We start from the raw sequence: 20,611 nt of genomic DNA, 5'->3' as shown, positions 1-20,611 counted from the left end.
AGACATGTGCCCTTCCTCATTTTTCCCAGAAACACATGCATTGCTCCTCTGCTGATATCCCTGCCAGCAGCTCCTTCCAATTTACTTTGACCAACTCTTCTCTAATGTAGAGACCACCTTTAAAGTTCTTTAGAAGGAAAAACATGAAATGGAATCTCACTGAGTGCAAAAGACAAAATGCAGAATTGAAAATGAGGCCTGCCCACAGAAAGTAATGTTATATTTAATTATGCCCCTGGAGTAGTTTAGTGCATAGAGGCAAAAGAAAGTTAACTGTTTACTTTAGCAGACAAGTTGTTTGGGACAGTTTCAGCAACTACATGCAGGAATACCCTCTGGAGTGTAAACCAGCAGAACATAGATTTAGTGGGTTTGAGTCCATTTGCAAAACTGAACAAAACTTCTTAGTAATCAGGAAGGTGCCCACAGGTTAGAAATGGATTATAAGGGGTACCTTTGATTCATTGTTTTAAAACTGTAATTGCCCAGAGTTTCCAAGGGGTTAGGGGAAAGCTCAGGCATGTTTTGATCCTGTGAAAATGAATTACATGGAGGTGAGAATCCCAGAGTCAGCCATTCAGCTTATTAAGTCTGTTTAGTGTCTTTGCAACTATGGATCAACATTATAACTCAAATTACAGATAAAACTTCTGTATCACTGGATGAAATAGATATATTTATTTCACCAAGCACAAAATATAAGTTTAACAAATGCACCCAAATTTATAAAAAAAATGTACAAATTTGACAATCTTCTCGTGTAATGTAAATGACATTAACTTCCTACATCACAACTAAACTTCTAAAGAATAGTCAAGTCAAGTAATATTTTCAAGATGGCAATACTTGCATATTTAAACAGATAATTAATATTATCATGAAAGAGTGTTTCAATGGAAAAGCTATTTAAAGAGTTACAAATTGCATTCTTCTTTACACCTAAATCACAATCGAAGTAAGAAATAAATCTCTGGTTCACTGACAGTGTTAGGTTCAGTTTGCAAGTCTGAGTCGTCATTGTAAAAGTTGTCACCATATTTGTGCAGCAACGTACCACAAGAGCCTTCAGGAATACCACGACCTTCCAAACCTTCTTCTTTAAGCTGGTTTAGGTAGCCTGCAATGTAGGAACCTGTGGAGTGCCTATTAACTGTATGGTGATGCACAGGGGTTTTCTTTCGTAAAACGACACCACCAGAGGTGCAGTTACTAGAAAATTTATGCTTGTTAGCCTCCTGTATTTGCTTTGCCCTATTAGCAACATAGCGGACTCTGCTCTGGCTTCTCGATGAGAGTTTCCTTACGAGACCTCTTTGGTAATCAGATTCCAGGCTTATAACTGGAACGCAAGTTTCCTGATTTTCCTCCTGCTCTAACGACACAAGTTTGCGTAATTGCTCTGTTAAAGCATCTGTCGGCTTTGGTAAGTTTTTAAGAGACGGCATTGTTTTCTGTCCTTTAATATTTGGCACAATGAAACTTTTGCTGATGAATTTGTACTTGCTTTCAAAGGTACACGATATGTCCTCCGAAGTCAGGTCTCCAAGGCTCTTGGATTTAATTGCAGATGGTTGTTTTGCTGCATTAAAGGGGTGTTTGACTACTGTGGTCTCATTTGCAGCTGAGTGCAATGGATTCCAAATATTCCTTTCAGAAATACACAATGCCCGTTCATTTGCATTTGTTACTGGTGAATTCCCCAAAAACAAAAACCTGGTTGCATTTTTACCTCTGTTCTGGGTCATCTGGTAGAAATTCCCAGCTGATGAAGAGTTTCTTGGGCCTGATTCTTTATTATAGCTCCCTATGGTGGTGACAGTAAAGTCAAAGTCATCTACTTCTAAAAGACTACTGCCAAAAGAATCTATTGGTGGAGATGCATTAAGAATTGCATTATCAGCTGTTATACATAAGGTATTTGTACTACTACATTTACTGTCAGCATCAATCCCTCTCCAAGCTGCATCCTGTATGTTGTCTATACCTGAATTTGCATGGGTATTGGGATTGGTACACAGAACATTCAAGGTTTTATTGAATGTTCCTTCTAAGGTTTCATTATTTAGGTTTCTTTTTGGTGTGTGATTAAAAGAAATGGGAGATAGGATTCCCTCATTTATTATGGTATCGGAGGAATGATCAGACATCTCAGGGCTGGAGAAGATAGTTGTATCTGCTGTTAGATTCAAGCATGCTTTCTTGGCTTTCACATCCCTACACAAAAGATTTACAGGTGCATTTGTTTCTATGCCACAAGGCTGTGACAATCCAGACAACATGCTTGTCGAGTGATTGCTGGTTGCATGAAAACTTGAAATCATAGTCAGATTGGTTCTGTCTGTTGTGTCAAACTGTGCAATGAGGGCTGAAATAGGACTACCTATTTCATTTTCACTGGGCAAGGACATAGCATCAATTAGATGAGAGACTGTGCTGTCAAGAGTTGTACCCAAGCTTTGTAAAGGATCAAACTCAGTTACAGGGACTGGTGAAGACATTGCGATATAATGTTCAATCTTTTCCTCAACCCCTACAAATTTTGCATTAGAAAGTGGAGTAGAAATATTTTTATTTGGCTCCTCTTGTAAGTTAGTGAGTTTCTGGTCTGATAATAGATTTTCACTGATCTGTTGCCACAAGATACCATTACATTGAAACTGTTCATGTTGGTGCAACTGTCCTTGATCACACATGTCATCCATTTGAACAGAATTGTTGCAATACTGCGCATTGGAAGGAACGTTTTCAAAAGAAACATGCCGATGCATTGGATTATTGGATGCACAGTGTTCTGTGTTTTCAGATAACTCTTTAGAATTACTTCCTGCCAACTCTTGTGACTGAGACTCATTCAATTCATTAGCACCTGATAATGGACAACATTGAGCCAAAGGAAGTGATGAATTCATTATTTTATCTTCACAACTTTTTACACTCGAGTTTTTCCCTGTTTTAGTCTCTGTAAAATAAATATTTAGAAAATTAGGGTTTTCAAGTCCATGGCAATGGCAATGCACATACCCACACACAAAAATCATTTGCGGCTCAATCCTGAAGCTTTATCAAACTCTCATTAGGCTACATCTAGAGTATTGCATACAGTTCTGGTCGCCCTATTATAGGCAGGTTGTCGAAGGTACAGAAGAGGTTTACCAGGATGCTGTTTGATTAAAGGGCATGTGTTATAATGAGAGGTTGTACAAACTTGGGTTGTTTTCTCTGGAGTGGCGAAGGCTGAGGGGAGAGCTAGTAGAGGTTTACAAGATTAAAAGAGGCATAGATTGAGTAAACGGGAGACAGTATCTTTTTCCCATGGTTGAAATGTCTAACCCCAGAGGGCATGCATTTAAAGTAAAAAAGGATAATTTCAAAGGAGTTGTGAGAGGCAATTTATTTATTTGTTTTCTTATTTATTTACACAGAGAGTGGTAGGTGCCTGGAATGTCCTGCCTGGGGTGGTAATAGAGGCAGATATATTCGGTACTTTTAAGAGGTGTTTAGGTAGGTACATGAATGTGAGGAAAATGGAAAGATACAGACACTGTAGGCATGAGGGAACACTTTAGTTGCCCATTTGATTACTAATGTATTTGATTCTGGGCCAAAGGTCTGTTCCTATGTCATAACACCCTGTATTCTATGTTCTGAGAAGGTGAGAATAGAAACTAGAATATAGCCTCTAAATGGCATAATGCTTGCACCTTGATAGAGTGTGCACATGCTAGTAGAATTCTGACCTCAGACAAATAAGTTTGAACCCTTATCTAGACAATACCAATGATGACTCTAAATTCTGGATTGATATCCAACAAATAGTACTACTACTTGCTTTTGAGGAATGTGGGTTATGGGGCAGACTGTAGCCCAGCCCCTCTTAGTAGGTAGGTTATCACAATTGTGCATAAATGTCCACATTCACATTCTTTACTACAAATATAAATATTGCCAATACTTCTAAATCCAAGGCTCAACAAGAATTACTGCCTGACATATGTACGGTCTTCTTTTTACTCTGCAATGAAGAAAACTATCTTGTGTTTAGTGTTGTGGTCTTAAAACTGCTAAAAATGTATTGATACGGACTGTAAACTCAGATAAAGCAATATAGATGTTCATTCTGATTTTCATTGTTTACTGAGCACATTTTATTGTACTAATTAGATCAAAATTCAATTTGCGCAGATGTGAAATTGTCATATTTGTTAAAGGAGCTTGGTGAAAACAGGAGACAAAGATAAGGTTCTTCACTGAACCTTTCCTCATTGCCTTCAGTTTAAATTTTATGCTATTTCAAATCCAAAGCATCATGGGGAACTTCAGTGAATGCATTGCTTTTCTGATTTTTATCAGTGATCTGCCTTTCTCAAACTTTAGGTTTACCTGCAGAAGCTTCCTAATTAGTTTAGAACTCTGAAGAGACAAGACAGTAAAGATGAGGGAGAGGGGGAGAGTGAGTGGGGGACAAGGGGTGGGGGAGAGGGATGGGGGAGAAGGGGTAGAAGGGAGAGGAGAGGAATAATCACTATCTACAAAAAGTTTGGTGAAACTGGTTAAAACAAATGGCAGTACATACTGCACAGAATCACCTTAGAATATCAAATCAATTAAGCAAAAACACATTAGCAGAAATTGATTAGATTTGAACAATGTCAGTATTTTCTCTGATGAAAAAAAGCTGTACTTCAAAGCAAGATTTTACTTATATTTAAGCCATCTATAACAGGGTCTAGTTATGAAATTTCTTTAAGATACATCTGCGTACATAGATTGACATTAGAAAATCCTATTTTTAATACTTAAAATTGTGAAATGATTTCCCGATTTTATAATTCTGTAGTGCCTTACCAGAATTTTCACCAGCAGGAGGTGACATCTCTCCATAAAGCCAATTATCGACTGGCATAGAAATAGGACGCACATGAGATTTTTTTGTTCTTCGTGTACTGCATGTTTTGTCTGTGCCGGAATTCAGAGGATTGGCTTCTTGCTCGCTCAAGTCAGCACAAGTTTCCAAAAGCATACTTTTGCTCTTTTTTGCTTCCTTTGTAGGTGCACTGGCAGTGCGACGTAGAATTCGATTCCCAAAGGATTTCTTTTGAATTACGTTGCCTTGGTTTTTGTTTACTGAAGGATATTTGGGGTTCTTGCTAAACAGACCCTTAAGTCCCATTAGTTGCTGTATCAGGCAATTAAAGAAGTAAGAACTCAAATAAATTGTGTTTACATTGAGAAGGTTGCATCAATAATCTATGTTGGCAAGCATAAAACTTTAGATCACTAGGATAATACTTTACCCAAGTCTGGAGAAGCTTTAACAATACCTTACTAAATATGCAAGTTAAACAAAATTCTCATGGCTTGCATTAAAGCCAAATGCTCCAAATAATTAAATTATATACTTTAAACTTTTATTGATATAACTTTAAATTTGTTTCAAAACTATGTAGAAACATTCTCTCTAATTCTTGATTCCTCTTAGATAAATCTATGGATTTAGTTATTCCTATTTAACCTGTGTCAGATGAACTATATCTACCCAAATATCTGTTCAACATACTAAACACACTTGGCAGAATACAGAAACAGAAGTGTAGTATGTTAGAAACAATTTGTCATCAAATAAAAGTGAGCTTTATTACAGAAATACAACACAGATGTAAAGTCAGAGCTCCAATCTCCGATCTAGCACTCTGATTTGCCAGCACCTCCAGCAAACCTGGTTGAGAATTGTCTCTTTTGTACAGGTCATATTTCCCTGGAAGAGATCCCAATGATCCACAAATTTGAAATGCTGCCCCCTACACCAATTCCTCAGCCACACATCATTCTGCCATAATTATCCTCACTGGCACATGCACAAGCAACAATCCAAGATTACTATCACTGAAGTCCTGTTTTTTTTTTACTTCCTACCTAGGTGCCTATACTTGCTCTTTAGCATCTCATCTCGTTTCCCGTGCAGTGAGTACCAATATGTACCATGATTTTTGCTGCTTACCCTCCTCCTTGAGAATGCTGTGGACCTGATATTGGCATCTGGAAGGCAACATACCTTCCAGGGATCTCTTCTACATCCACAGTGTTTTTTGTCTGTTCCTCTCACTACTGCATTCCTCTTCCTTCCCCTTCCCTTCAGAGTCACAGAGCCAGATGATGCCAGAGACCTGGTTACTGTGGCTTTCCCCTGGTAGATCGTCCCACCTCACCCACCCCAATAGTATCTAAAGTGGTGTACTTGTTATTGATGAAACGGTCACAGGGGTACTCTGCACTGTCTGCCTATTCCTTTTCCCTCTCCTGACAGTAACCCAATTACTTGTTCTAAAGTTGTAGGAAGTCTTTGATCAAATAGCCTTTCAGGGGTATAAAAAATCCAGACAAGGACTCAAGAAGTGAATTGGGAAAACTGGGAGGGTCCATGAACGGCCCTTGGTAAATAGGATTAAAGAGTATTGCAAGGCATTCTATACATATCAAGGCAAAAGGATAACTACAGAGTAGATAGGAGCACTCAAGGGTAAAGAAGGAAAGGGAACATGTGATTGGAGGCAACGGATGTGGGTGAGTTCCTAGGTAAGTACTTTGCTTTAGTATTTACCAAGGAGAAGAATGGGGAGAACAAGGAGATCAATGTGAAGCATACTCATTTGCTTGGCAGTTTTGAGATAAAGAACAAAATTGTGTTTGGTCTCAAAGAACGTTAAGGTGGATAAGTTCCCAAGGCTTGATGTGATATATCCTAATTCATTGAGAGAGACAAAAGCTAAGATTATGAGACCTTGGCCAAGATCTGTACATCCCTTTTCACTACATGCCAGGTCCCAGAGGACTGGTGAGTAGCTAACACAGTTCCATCATTCAGGAAGGAATACTCTGGAAACTTTTGACTAATGAAACTCAAGTTAATGGTATGGAAGACATCAGATAATATTCTGCAGGATAATATGCATAAGCATTCGGAAAATTGTGGCCTGATTACAGTGACTCAACATGACTTTGTGCAGGGTAAGTTGTGTCTTACTAACTTGAGTTTTTGAGGAAGTGATAAAGGCAATTGAAGGTAGAGCTGTGGATGGTGTATCCAGTAGATTAAGATGCATGGGCTCAATGATGAATTGGCTGTTTGGATTCAGAATTGGCTTGCCATAGAAGAGGTTGATTGTGGTAGTAGTGATAAAATAGTAAAAACCAGTACATGAAGCATTCAAGGAATTATGAATGAAGTTGCTGTGCGACACACAAAATGCTGGAGGAACTCAGCAGGTCAGAAAGCATGTATGCAGAAGGGAAATAGAGACAATGCTTCAGACCAAGATCCTTCTTGCCTCTCTGCCCAAAGCATCTTTATTCTCCTCCACAGAAGCTGCCTGAACTGCTGAGTTCCTCTAGCATCTTGTGCTACTCTAGATTTTCAGTATCTGTAAAATCTCTTTTTGAAATTGCTGTGAATTTTTAATGAGATGAATGAACCTCAATTAAGATGAGGTTCTCCATTGTTGCTGAATGTTCCAAGGCCCAATTTATGATGATTTGAGCAGAGTGAAAAGTATACCAATCTATCTCCTGAGAAGGGTCTCGGCCCGAAACGTCGACAGCGCTTCTCCCTATAGATGCTGCCTGGCCTGCTGCGTTCCACCAGCATTTTGTGTATGTTGCTTGAATTTCCAGCATCTTCAGATTTCCTCATATTTACCAATCTATCTCAGCTACTTGCTTTTTGAATTTTTAAGGAAATGAAACCATTTCCTTGCTCTACTCTAGAATTCCTAATGGACATTTTCAGCAATCTTTGCAATATCCAGTGGGTGGCTAAAAGTGTGTGAAAAAAGCCTTCAGTCTCTGCATGAGAATACTTCCAATGTCAATGATTCCGGTGACTGTATGAAACTACAGAAGGGAACATTTCAATCCAATTCTTACATCTTCTGTAGATATCATTACTTTTATTTCTTTACCCCACTCCAGCTAACACTGGAAAACAGCTCCAGTTGTTTGAACTTAATATATGCACTCTTCTATATTGTTGAAAACTATTTATTCTATTCTTGGACTTTTTTCCAAATAGATCCATCTACTGAATTAGGCAAGAATTAAATGCAGCAATAAAACTGTGAAGTTGCAGGAATTTCTGCCTTCTAAAAGATCTTTATCCACTCGTTACTACACTGGTTGTACTTTATGTGCTGGGGAACAGAAGGACAAGTCTGTTAGAGGTGCTCTTGTTCATTATGCCAGTGAGGCTGATTCTCAGCAGTCTATGGGGGCTTTCTTATTCAATGAAAATTGTCAAATGTTTATGCTGCGATTGAGATTATTCCTGCTATCTAGCATAAAGCAAGTTGCATTTTTGCAGGAGGAGAGAAGAGGGGAAGAAAAGTAGTATTTGTATAAAACCTGATTTGGTTTCAGAGCTTACTACAACTGGTTTACTTTTAGTGAGCTTGCTGTGAATACACAGCGAATACAGCAGCTAATGTGTGGAGCAAATTTTACAAACACAGAAAGTGATTGATCATGCCAGTGTTTTTAATTATGATAAAAACATTTCACAAGATTCCAGGCACTCCAGTGTATTTTGTGCATAGTTAAAGTCCCCATATTTGCTGAATATTTATCAACTTTTATATTTAAAAAGCAGTAGGTACCATCAGCTTTTTAGTTAAATTAAGCTGTGGAAAACTACTTTATACTAGTTCAGTAAAGCAAGATACTGATCTGAATATTGTTGCATTAATGATAAATCTGATTATTACACCATTTTATGATTAATGTATGATTCCTAAGATGAAGGGTTAACCTATGAGGAGAGATTGGGTCACTTGGGACTATACTTGCTGGAATTCAGAAGGATGAGAGGTGATGTTATAGAAACAAAATTATGAATGGTTTAGATAAGATAGAAGCAGTAAAGTTGTTTTCACTAGGTGAGACTAGAAAACATAGCTTCAAGATTTGGGGGAATGGATTTCAGAATGGAATAAGGAAAAACTGCCTTTCCCAGAGTAGTGAATCTGTAGAATTCGTTGCCCAGGGAAGCAACAGAGACTACCTTATTCAATGCATTTAAGACAGTTATAATTTTGCATAGCAGCGGTATTAAGGGTATGGGGAAAAGGAGCTTAGTCCCTGACCAGATCAGCCATGATCTTACTGAATGGCAGAGCAGGCCAAGTGGCTGGTCCTGGTCCTATTTCTAATGATTGCTTTATTATGATGGGATTTGTTTTATTTGGAGATCTGTGTCTAGTAGTGTTCTTCAGGTATCTGTAATAAGATCATGAGACATGGGAGCAGTATTAAGCTAATCGGCCTATTGAGTCCTCTAGCATTTGATCTTTGATTTTACTTCTACCTGACAGAGCAGATGTACTCTTGGTTTAAGATTTCATCTCAGAGTGCCACATTGATGTGGAGCCTATGTTTTTTTCTACTCTTTGGAATGAAATTTAAACCTGGGACCCTCTGACTCAGTAGCGAGGGTGATGCTATAATTCATATTCACAAACATTCCCAGAAATTCAAACATGATACTCTCATTAGCTGTGCAGTATGTACAATACAGTGCATGCTCTCCTGCAGAAGACATCACACAACAAATACTGGAAAGCTTTGACCCCTGCTTATAGTTGTAGCAGTCATAAGAGTCCAATGTCAGTAGTGGCACTGAGACCAGGAAAGTATACTAAAACTTAAACCCCTTCCTGCATCCTATTTCTCCCTCATTTCACAGTCTCAATTTACAGATGATATGAGTGTCCATCTTAAAGACAAGAGATTCGGCAGCTACTGAAAATCCAGAGTAACATATATAAAATGCTGGAGGAACTCAACAGGTCAGGTAGCATCTATGCAGAAGAATAAGCAGTTGATATTTCAGGACTGTCATGTCAAATGTCTGTTCCTCTCCACAGATGCTGGCTGACCTGCTGACTTCATCCAGCATTTTGTGTTGCTATGAACATACATCTTACTTGCAATCTATTATTTTCACAAGAGAATTTGTGATCCTACCACTGCCTCTCTGCCGGTATCTTTGCTTGTCAATCTGCTGTCATTCAAGGAAAGAAAATGTAATCCATTGACACCACCAGAATATTACAAACTAGTAAAGACAAATTTATTGTCCCAATTATGCAACCAATTTTGTACTTCCAAAGAGTGCAAATGATGCAGCACCTAAACCTTTAATACTTTTAAATCAGACGAAAACGTGTAAGATTACATACCTTTCCACAAATGTCATGAATCGTCACGTTCACAAATAGTGAAGATTCTGGCATGCCCTCCAAGTAAATATGCCGGTATCCTGTGGAAGGAAGATTGTTCTTAAATCAATGCCTACAGTAAACAGGACAGTGATAGTTTCATGAATGATATTTTTGTTTTGAAAGGTGTACTGACCAGGCATGAGAGCACTAAAGGACACAGTTTTTTCACCTACAAAATCTCGACCAATTGGATCATGATTCCACACCAGAAATCGGACCAGGGCTATTTCAGGCATATGGACTGTAAAGGTTATAGTTTCTTCCCACACAGGGTTAAATCCTTCATATAAAGAAAAAAGAATTAAATTTAGAACACTTTTTTGCCTGCACATCTATTGAGCACATAGACAAATCAGCCTCTACCATGAACTTCTTCACCAGAAAAGAACCAATGGTAATTACTTCAGAGAACAGTTAAGAAAACATATTGTTTCATTATGAGTCACATAACTTTATTGGTTCCCTTATACAATTATGGAATTGATACTGTTAGTATGTATAGACTTGCATCTGAAGTTATTCCCGTCTTCATATTAATCAAAGACTAACAATTAAAAATAACAAATTTTATAAATGGGAAATCAGCCTCAGAGAATTATGAACAGGTGTGAAATTGGATACCTGGTTATGTAGTGCTGCAATAACAACCTCTTGCTCAGCATCAGTAAAACTAAATACCTGATTCTCTTTAGGAAGAGGAAAAAGTGAATATGTCAATCTACCTTGGCAGATCATCAGCAAAGAGTGTTAGCAGCTTTAAATTCCTGAGTTAAGATATCAGATGACCTGTCCTGGGCATAGCACATAAATGCACTCACAAGGAAGATGCACCAGCTTCTTTACTTAAAACGTTAAGGTTTGGCATGTCACCTTTTACCAATGTTTACAGATATACAGTTGGAAGAACCCTGACTAATTGCATCATGATCTAGTATGGCAATTCAAATGCACAGGGATGAAAGAAGCTGCAGAGGGGACTTAGCCCAATACTTAGTAGGCACATTCCACCCCACCATTATAGTATCTTCATGAAGCACTGTCTCGAAGCAACAACATGTATCATCAAAGACACCCGCTCTCCAGGCCATGCCATCTTACAGTTACAATTGGGCAGAGGTCTCAGCCCAAGATGTTAACTGTTTATTCCCCTCCATAGATGCTGGCTGTCTTGCTGAGTTCCTCCAGAATTTTCTGCATTTTGCTCAAAATTTCCAGCCTCTGCAGAATATCTTGTCACAGAAGCCTGAAGCCTCACCACCAGGTTCAAGAACAGTTCCTTCCCTTCAACCACTTGGTTCTTGAACTAACCATCAGAACCTCAGTGTAGCAACACTGTGACCAGTCTATACCACAATGGACTATTTTGTACTAATTGGTCTTGTAAAATTTATGTATATTTTATCTTAGTTTTTTCTTGTGAATTTATCTCTGATGGGGTTGCAAACAGGTTTTTCATTGCTCCTGTGCATATAGGTACTTGTGCACATGACAAACATTTTTGCTCTATAGAAGGGAAAGATTGCAAATGCGCAAGCTGATATACAACAAGAACAACTGAATTGGAGACATGAAGGAAGACCTCAGCATAGACCATGTATAAACATGCGTCAGGTCAGGGTTGCATGCAGGCTGGAAAGGGATGAAAAGATATTCATGGGTTGTAGGGTTATAAAAATTCAGCAGTTTTATTAATTCTGGTGCTCATGCACAAATGAACAAATTCATTTAATTCTATTTTAAAGTTAATTATCGGATCTGAGTTATTCGGTAGAATAGCATGTTGAGAAACCAGCAAAGAAGCAGGCTATTTTAAATCTGTGCATTTATTTGACTAATAATTGAGTGGGTAAAGGTGCTGAGGGGAAGAATGATCACAATCTGATACTATTTTATATAGAGATCTAAAGTAATTTACTTCAATCAGGATCTCAGATTTGAACAAAAACTAGAAAGATATAATGTATGTCAAATTGCACTCAAAGATGACAAAAAGCAAAGAATAACTAGCACTTAAAGAATTAACACATAGTTTAAAACAAATATCCTCTAACCAAACAGAAATTAAGCAAAGGGAAAATGAAGTGAACTAATCAAATGAGAAACAAAATATATTGTAGAAGCCTCTATCAATGTGCAAAATATCAGCAAAAGTTAACATGGGTTAAAAAAGGTATTGGGATGGGATAAAACGGACTTCATCCGATTCCAACAAAATACTCGATAGGAGTACAGAGTTTGCTCTTCGCATGTTTTCACAGAGACATGGCTCACTGATGGAATTTCGGACGCTGCCATTCAGCTGGATGGGCTCGCCTTGTTTCGTGCGGACAGGGAAGCAGTCCTCTCCGGTAAGACTCGCAGTGGTGGTGTGTGTATTTACATCAACACGGAATGGTGTAAGAACTCTGTGCTGGTTTCCAGACACTGCTCAGCGTTAGTGGAGTTTGTGGCAGTTCGATGCAGACCATTTTATTTGCCATGGGAATTCACCTCTGTTCTTATATTCGGTGTCTACATTCCCCCCAGCGCTAATGCTAAGGAGGCGCTCTGTGATCTGTACGGGGCCATAGCGAAATGTAGAACGCACACCCTGATGGACTGTTTATTGTCGCCGGTGATTTTAACCTCGCGAACCTTAAGTCAGCGCTCCCCAGTTTCCATCAGTATGTGGACTTTGCAAAGAGAGGGGAGAACGCGTTGGACCTTGCTTTTACAAACATCCCCAACATGTACTGGGCAGAGCCCTGCCCCCACCTCGGATACTCAGACCACATCTCTGTTACACTAATCCCAGCATACAGACCACTCGTCAGGAGCTCCAGACCAGTTCAGAAGCAGGTGAAAACCTGGCCAGCAGGAGCTATCTCTGCTCTTCAAGACTGCTTTGAGCACACAGACTGGCACGTGTTCAGGGAGGCTGCAACCGATGGCGACTCCACCAACTTAGAGGAGTACACAGCATCAGTGACCAGCTACATCAGCAAGTGCATTGATGATGTCACTCTGTCCAAGACCATCACTATACGTGCCAACCAGAAGCCATGGATGACTGCAGAGGTGCGTGCGCTGCTGAGGTCCCGCGACTCCGCCTTCAGAGCAGGCGACAAAGCAACTCTAACAACAGCAAGGGCCAAACTGTCCCGAGCCATCAGAGGGGCAATGTGCACCGGCCCAGCTAATCCACAGTTACTTCCAGGACAGTGGCGACACATGGTGCATGTGGAAGGGCATCCAGGACATCACCAGTTACAGGACAACATCACCTGACTGTCCAGGTGATGCCTCCCTCCCAGATGTGCTGAATAACTTCTACGCCCAGTTTGAGGCGGAAAATGACATGGCGGCAAGGAAAACCACCCCTCCTACAAATGACCAGGTGCTGTGTCTCACTGTGGCCGATGTGAGAAGAACCCTGTGCAGGGTCAAATCACAGAAGGCTGCTGGACCAGACAATATCCCTGGTAGAGTGCTTAGAGGATGTGCAGACCAGCTAGCAGATGTTCTCACTGACATCTTCAACATCTCCCTGAGCAGTGCCACCATTCCAACGTGCTTCAAGGCCGCCACCATCGTCCCCGTGCCGAAGAAGTTTTCAGTGCCCTGCCTAAATGACTACCGTCCCGTTGCACTTACATCCATCATCATGAAGTGTTTCGAGAGGCTCATCATGAGGCACATCAAGACCCTGCTGCCCCCCTCACTGGACCCCCTGCAGTTTGCATACCGTCCCAACCGTTCAACAGATGACACCGTTGCCATCACCCTCCACGTGGCCCTAACCCACCTGGACAAAAAAGACACGTACGTTCGGATGCTGTTCATAGACTTCAGTTCAGCTTTCAACACAATCATCCCTCAGAAACTGATTGGAAAGCTGAGCCTACTGGGCCTGAACACCTCCCTCTGCAACTGGATCCTAGACTTCCTGACTAGGAGATCTCAGTCAGTCCGGATCAGGAGCAGCATCTCCAACACCATCGGGGCCCCCCCAGGGCTGTGTGCTCAGTCCACTGCTGTTCACTCTACTGACCCACGACTGTGCTGCAATACACAGCTCAATCCACATCATCAAGTTCGCCTATGACACGACCGTGGTGGGTCTCATCAGCAAGAATGACGAGTCAGCTTACAGAGAGGAGGTGCAGCAGCTAACGAACTGGTGCAGAGCTAACAACCTGTCTCTTAATGTGAATGAAACAAAAGAGATGGTTGTTGACTTCAGGAGGGCACGGAGCGACCACTCCCCGCTAAACATCGATGGCTCCTCGGTAGAGATCGTAAAGAGCACCAAATTTCTTGGTGTTCACCTGGTGGAGAATCTGACCTGGTCCCTCAACATCAGCTCCATAGCAAAGCAAGCCCAGCAACGTCTCTACTTTCTGCGAAGGCTGAGGAAAGTCCATCTCCTACCCCCCCCCCTATCCTCATCACATTCTATAGGGGTTGTATTGAGAGCATCCTGAGCAGCTGCATCACTGCCTGGTTCAGAAATTGCACCATCTCGGATCGCAAGACCCTGCAGCGAATAGTGAGGTCAGCTGAGAAGATCATTGGGGTCTCTCTTCCTGCCATCACAGACATTTACACTACACACTGCATCCGCAAAGGAAACAGTATTATGAAGGACCCCATGTACCCCTCATACAATCTCTTCTCCCTCCTGCCATCTGGGAAAAGGCTCCGAAGCATTTGGGCTCTCATGACCAGACTATGTAACAGTTTCTTCTCCCAAGCTATCAGACTCCTCAATACCCGAAGCCTGGACTGACACCTTGCCCTATTGTTATGTTTATTATTTATTGTAATGCCTGCACTGTTTTTGTGCACTTTACGCAGTCCTGTGTAGGTCTGTAGTCTAGTATAGTTTTCTCTGTGTTGTTTTTTATTACGTAGTTCAGTCTAGTTTTTGTGCTGTGTCATGTAACACCATGGTCCTGAAAAGCATCGTCTCATTTTTACTATGCACTGTACCAGCAATTATGGTCGAAATGACAATAAAAGTGACTTAACGACTTGAAAGTTTGCTAAAGTTTTGAAAAAGGTTGCAACTATGGAGATAATGTTTCCCCGCAGACTTACAGGTAGCAAATGTAATTCCATTGTTTTAAAAAAAGTGAGAGGAAACTACTGTACATATAAAACAGTTAATGTGACATTAGTCACAAAGAAAATAATAAAATTTATCCTTCAGGCCATTAGAAAATGATTTGGTCAGATTAGTGTGGATAGATGAAAAGAATTGTTTGACAAATCTGTTAGAAGGTTTTGAGATTGGATTAGCAGGATGGCTGAAGGGCCATTAGCAGGAGAACCAGTAGATATGTTGTATAGACATGCCAAAGATCTTTAATAAGATGATACTCAGCATATTTAAATATAACTAGGGCACACAGCATTTGTGGATTGAGGATTTGTCAACACACAGGAAACAGTAGGAAGAAATTAATCATAATTGGCAGGGAGGCCATGACTGGTAGAATATCAGATGGATTTCTGATTGAAGCCCAGCTAACCATAATTTGTGCCAATGATTTAGATGACGGACCAAGTACAGTATATCCAGTCTACTGGGTACTAGTTTAGCTTGTGAGGAGGATACAAAGAGGCTTACAGGAGATCTGAGAAGACATTTTCTTCATTTCTTTGACCACAGCTGAATGTGGATGTAAAAGCTGGCATTTATTCTCTGTTCTTAATTGCTCCAGAATCAAAGAGGCATTTAAGATGGTAACTATGCATATTATGGTTGGCAATGTTACCCAGCTTGCCTTAACTATTGTGAGAAATGGACAGGAACAAGGAGCTGATCTCCTAGATTTGAGATCGCTCTCCAGGCTCTGTGCATCAATTTCACTCCGCAGATTATAAGCACCTCTGCAAGCGTTCACTCATAATTCTAATGGCTACCATGGAGGCACAGACAGAGGCCACAAAATCTGACTGTCTCCATGGGGTTTCAAGCTGATCCAACACTCACCAGAGACTAGGTTTTCACGCTTCAAGAACATTGAGGTCCTACCCTTATTGAACAGCAAGATGTCATCATGTCCCAGTATGTATTCTTATTGAATAGTTAATCTAAAGAACTGATCAGAAATTCTCTATTTAAATACCTAATTGCACAATTAGAATATGTGCATACAATATAAAGCAAAGTAGAGTCAAGCTCACCATTATCATCTACTACTCTGGTCTGTTCCTTACAGCAATCAATTGGTAAACCAAGAATTTCCACTTCAACAAAGGGATCAATTATCTGTTGAGATAAATCATTTGAAAATTATAAAAGTGAAAATGTACTTGATGAATTTACTGATGCAACTGAGCATGAAATAATATAATAATAAATGCACATCATTGTTCTATGTTTGTTGCTAGAGGTGTAAAAAATAATTGCAGTTAAGTTGAGTTGGAGACAGTTCCTTGTGAACTTTACACACCAGTTTAAAAGGTTAGAATGGGAGGCTTTGCATCAAAGGCTTTGGTGAGAACGGGCAGAGGTTAAGTGCACTGAGTTATTTAGAATCATTTCTTTGATTCAGAGAATGCACAGCCTAGAACAGGTAAGCAATTTTGTTGTCTGTAAATGTCCTTAATTCAGTGTAGGCAGGATGGTAGTTAAAGCTGTGGAATGCTCCTACTGTAAGATGTAGGATTTCAAGGTACTTAACAGTCTCTCTGACCAGTTCCAGAGAATTATGATGCGGAAGCTGGTGGGGTGGTAGGTTAGGACAAGAGGAACCTTATCTCTGGTAGGGTGATAGGAGGATGGGTAAGAGCAGATGTGCATGAAATAGAAGAGATACAGTTGAGAGCAGTGTTGATGGTGGAGGAAGGGAAGCCCCTTTCTTTGAAGAAGTAGGATATATACTTTGTTCTGGAATGAAAAGCCTCATCCTGAGAGAAGATTCGATGGAGACAGAGGAATTGGAAGAAGGGGATGGTGTTTTTACAAGTACCAGGTTGGGAAGAGGTATAGTCAAGGTAGCTGTGAGAGTTCGTGGGTTTATAATAGACATCAGTAGATTAGCTTTCTCCAGGGATAGGGATAGGGTTCCTCTTGTGCTCAACTATCACCCCACCAGCTTCCACATCCAGCACGTAATTCTCTACAACTTCAGCCATCTCTAACGGGATCCCAACACCTTTTAACTCTACTCATCATTCTTTCTCCAGTCATGCTGGAGGGTCTTGGCCCGAAATGTCGACTGTACCCTTCTCCATAGATGCTGCCTGGTCTGCTGAGTTCCTCCAGCATCTTGTGTGTGATATCACTGAACAGGTAGTTTGCAGTATGTGTATTTTAGTGCTAGGATTATCATTGATAAAGGTGATGAAGTTGGAACATGGATCAGCACATGGAACCATGAGTTTATGGATATTTCAGTTTATGAATCTATGAGTTTATGGTTGAGAGGGGGACAGGTGTACCATTTTGGATACTGATGAGGGGTATGTCCTACTGGGGGGAAGTTGCATCGACCTGGTCTGTAGCACTAAGTCTGGCGCTGTGGCTCAAGGGAGAAGAGAGGAGAGGAACACTACAGTAGTGATATGAGATTCCATAGTTAGAGGAATAGAGAAAAATATTCTGTGGACCCAATAGAAACACAGATGGTATGTTGCCCGCCCCCCCCCCCCCCCCGGAGTCAGGGTCCAGGATGTCTCAGATCGGGTTAAGGGCATTCTAAAGGGGGTGGGTGAGCAGCCTGAGACTTGGTGCATATTGGCACCAATGACATCAGTAGGAAAGGCGAGGAGGTCCTGAAAAGAGATTTTAGGGAGCTACATAGCAAGCTGAGAAGCAGGACAGCCAGGATAGTAATCCCTGGTTTGCTCCCTGTGCCACATGCCAGTGAGGGTAAGAATAGGAGAATTTGGCAGATGAATGTGTGGCTGAAGTACAGATGCAAGGGACAGGGGTTCAGATTTCTGGATCATTGCAATCTCTTCTGGGGAAGGTACAACCTGTACAAAAGGGATGGGTTACACCTGAACCCAAGGGGGACCAATATCCTTGCTATCACTGTTCAGGAGGGAACTAGAGTGATAGGGCTGAGGGTGGGGCAGTTTGTTTACAAACAGAGACAGTGTTTAGTGAGACTGCTAGCAAGAACAGGCTGATGATGGGGCAAAATTGCAATGATGAGTTGCAATGTAAAAGGGGGACAAAGTTGAAAAGGCTGATGAATACAGGACCGTAGGTGTTATATTCGAAAGATCACAATATGCAGAAAAAGGTAGATGAACCTGTGGCACAGTTAGAGATTGACAGCTGTGATGTTGTGGGCATCACTGAGTCATAGCTGAAAGAAAATTATAGCTGGGCGCTTAACATTCTACACATTGTATCAAAAGGACAGGCAGGTAGGCAGAGGGTGTGGGGTGGCTCTGTTGGTAAAAAATTAAGTCAAATCCTTAAAAAGGTGACATAGGATTGGAAGGTGTAGAATCTTCGTGGGTAGAGCTAAGAAACTGCAAGGGTAAAAAGACCTTGATATACATGCCTCTGAGCAGTAGCAAAGATGTGGGCTACAATTTGCAACAGGAGATAGAAGTTATGTCAAAAGGGCAATGTTATGATAGTCATGGGGGTATTTCAATATGCAGGTAGATTAGGAAAATCAGGTTGGTGCTGGATCCCAAGAGGGGGAGTTTGTAGAATGCCTACAAGATGTTTTTTTTTAAGAATTGCTCATGGTTGATCCCACTTGGGGATCAGCTACTCTGGATTGGGTGTTATGCAATGAACCAGAATTTATTAGGGACCTTAAGGTAAAAGAATCTGTAGGGGCATAATATGATAGAATTCATCCTGAAATCTGAGAAGGAGAAGCTAAAGTCAGATGTAGTAGTATTACAGTGGAGTAAAGGGAATTAGAGAGGCATAAGAGGAACTGGTCAAAACTGACGCTTGCATGGATGATGGCAGATCAGCAATGGCTAGAATTTCTGGGAGCAATTCGGAAGGTGCAAGGGACAGTAGATACATTCCAAAGTAGTGTTCCAAAGGTATGATACAACCATGGCTGACAAGGGAGGTCAAAGTTTGACGACCAAAATCTTGTATAAATAGCACAACAAATCTCCATTACCTCACGTCTGTCCCCAAGCATAGAATTAGGTGGCTTTAGCAACTGCTGCCCACTAATTATTTTTAACGTTAGCTGCTTTTTTGGATGACCATGCAGAGGATCTTCAGAGAATGGGTTAAAAACACCTAAAACAATAATTTCATGCTATTCAGGAAACAAGTCAATTGATAATGAACACATGATTTTTTTAAAAGAAGGAAATTATATATTTGCACACATTTGCAAAATCTGCATTTGTAAACAGAATGTACGGCAAAATGTTAAGATAATCTCCCAAGTCTTGAGAATTGATTGCATAGTACATTTGTACAATTTACTTCCCTTCAGAATATTTGAATTGTTATGCTTGATTATTTAAAAAACATCTATTGTATTCTTATGAAATTTCAATCTAATAACCAAATAATAAAAGATGCTGAAATGAACATGCAAATTTTCCTTTAACTCCTTCCAAAGACAGGCACAATGTGAGAGAGGAAGAGAATAGAGCCGCTTACTTGCTTTGATTTGACTGGCTAAAATTTTTAAATTTTCACCTAAAAACCCACTTGAAGTTAATAGAGTTCTTATTTAAATTTACAAGACTGGCTAAAGCCATCACATTTGACCTCAACAAAAACCCATTTCCCATACTATTCCAGTACCTATGCAATGCTGAAGGCTGAATCAAGGCTTGTAAAACACAGTTTCTATTTGGTACCAACCAGAGCTTCTGACCATCCCATTCCTCCAACCGCCCCCTACCTCCCCCCACCCCCCAGTCCTTGCTCAGATTACCTCTTTCTATCCATGTAACCACCTACTTGGTCCCCAACACTACCCATATTGATATTACTCTTATCTATGCTTTCTCATGCTTCTAGACTCAGAGAATGGCAGCAGTCTCTCATCATTCAGTTTTAACTTCCTGGATGGATTCTTCTGCTAATGAGGTATTAATGAGGCCAGGTTGTTAAACTTGCCTTAGCCTCTGGGCTGACACTCTCAGACTACGTCCACACTAGACCGGAAAATTTTGAAAATGCTGGTTTCACGTAAAAACAATAGGCGTCCACACTATGCATTTTTTAAAATATCTCTGTCCACATTAAAACGGAGATTTCAGCAAATCTCCTCCTACTGCGCATGCGCAGGACACATCTACTGAAAACAAGCGACATGTTTGGTGTCGAATCTCGCTGTGAAAGACGGTGCGTGTTTGTCCAGTTACAGACTAGAAAAACTTAAAACAATGGACAGCTGTTGGCT

General features: G+C 40.5%; 1 protein-coding gene across 4 annotated transcripts in view; it reads right to left on the bottom strand.

The window, feature by feature from the left end:
* Positions 1–663: 663 nt before the first annotated feature.
* Positions 664–20,611, bottom strand: part of plch1 (phospholipase C, eta 1) — a 94,832-nt gene continuing 74,884 nt past the window's right edge. For all 4 annotated transcript variants that reach the window (XM_073041074.1, XM_073041071.1, XM_073041073.1 and 1 more), the window contains 6 exons: positions 19,364–19,488; positions 16,440–16,524; positions 10,402–10,548; positions 10,227–10,306; positions 4,846–5,176; positions 664–2,959 (listed from right to left, as the gene is read on the bottom strand). In XM_073041074.1, the coding sequence (XP_072897175.1) occupies positions 945–2,959; positions 4,846–5,176; positions 10,227–10,306; positions 10,402–10,548; positions 16,440–16,524; positions 19,364–19,488 (2,783 nt within the window). In that variant the 3' untranslated portion in view covers positions 664–944. The remainder of the gene's footprint in view (positions 2,960–4,845; positions 5,177–10,226; positions 10,307–10,401; positions 10,549–16,439; positions 16,525–19,363; positions 19,489–20,611) is intronic.

The sequence above is a fragment of the Hemitrygon akajei genome, chromosome 3 (genome assembly GCF_048418815.1).
Source record: "Hemitrygon akajei chromosome 3, sHemAka1.3, whole genome shotgun sequence".
NCBI lineage: Eukaryota > Metazoa > Chordata > Chondrichthyes > Myliobatiformes > Dasyatidae > Hemitrygon > Hemitrygon akajei.
The sequence above is the reverse complement of the archived record's forward strand: the minus strand, read 5'-3'. Positions and strand labels throughout refer to the sequence as shown.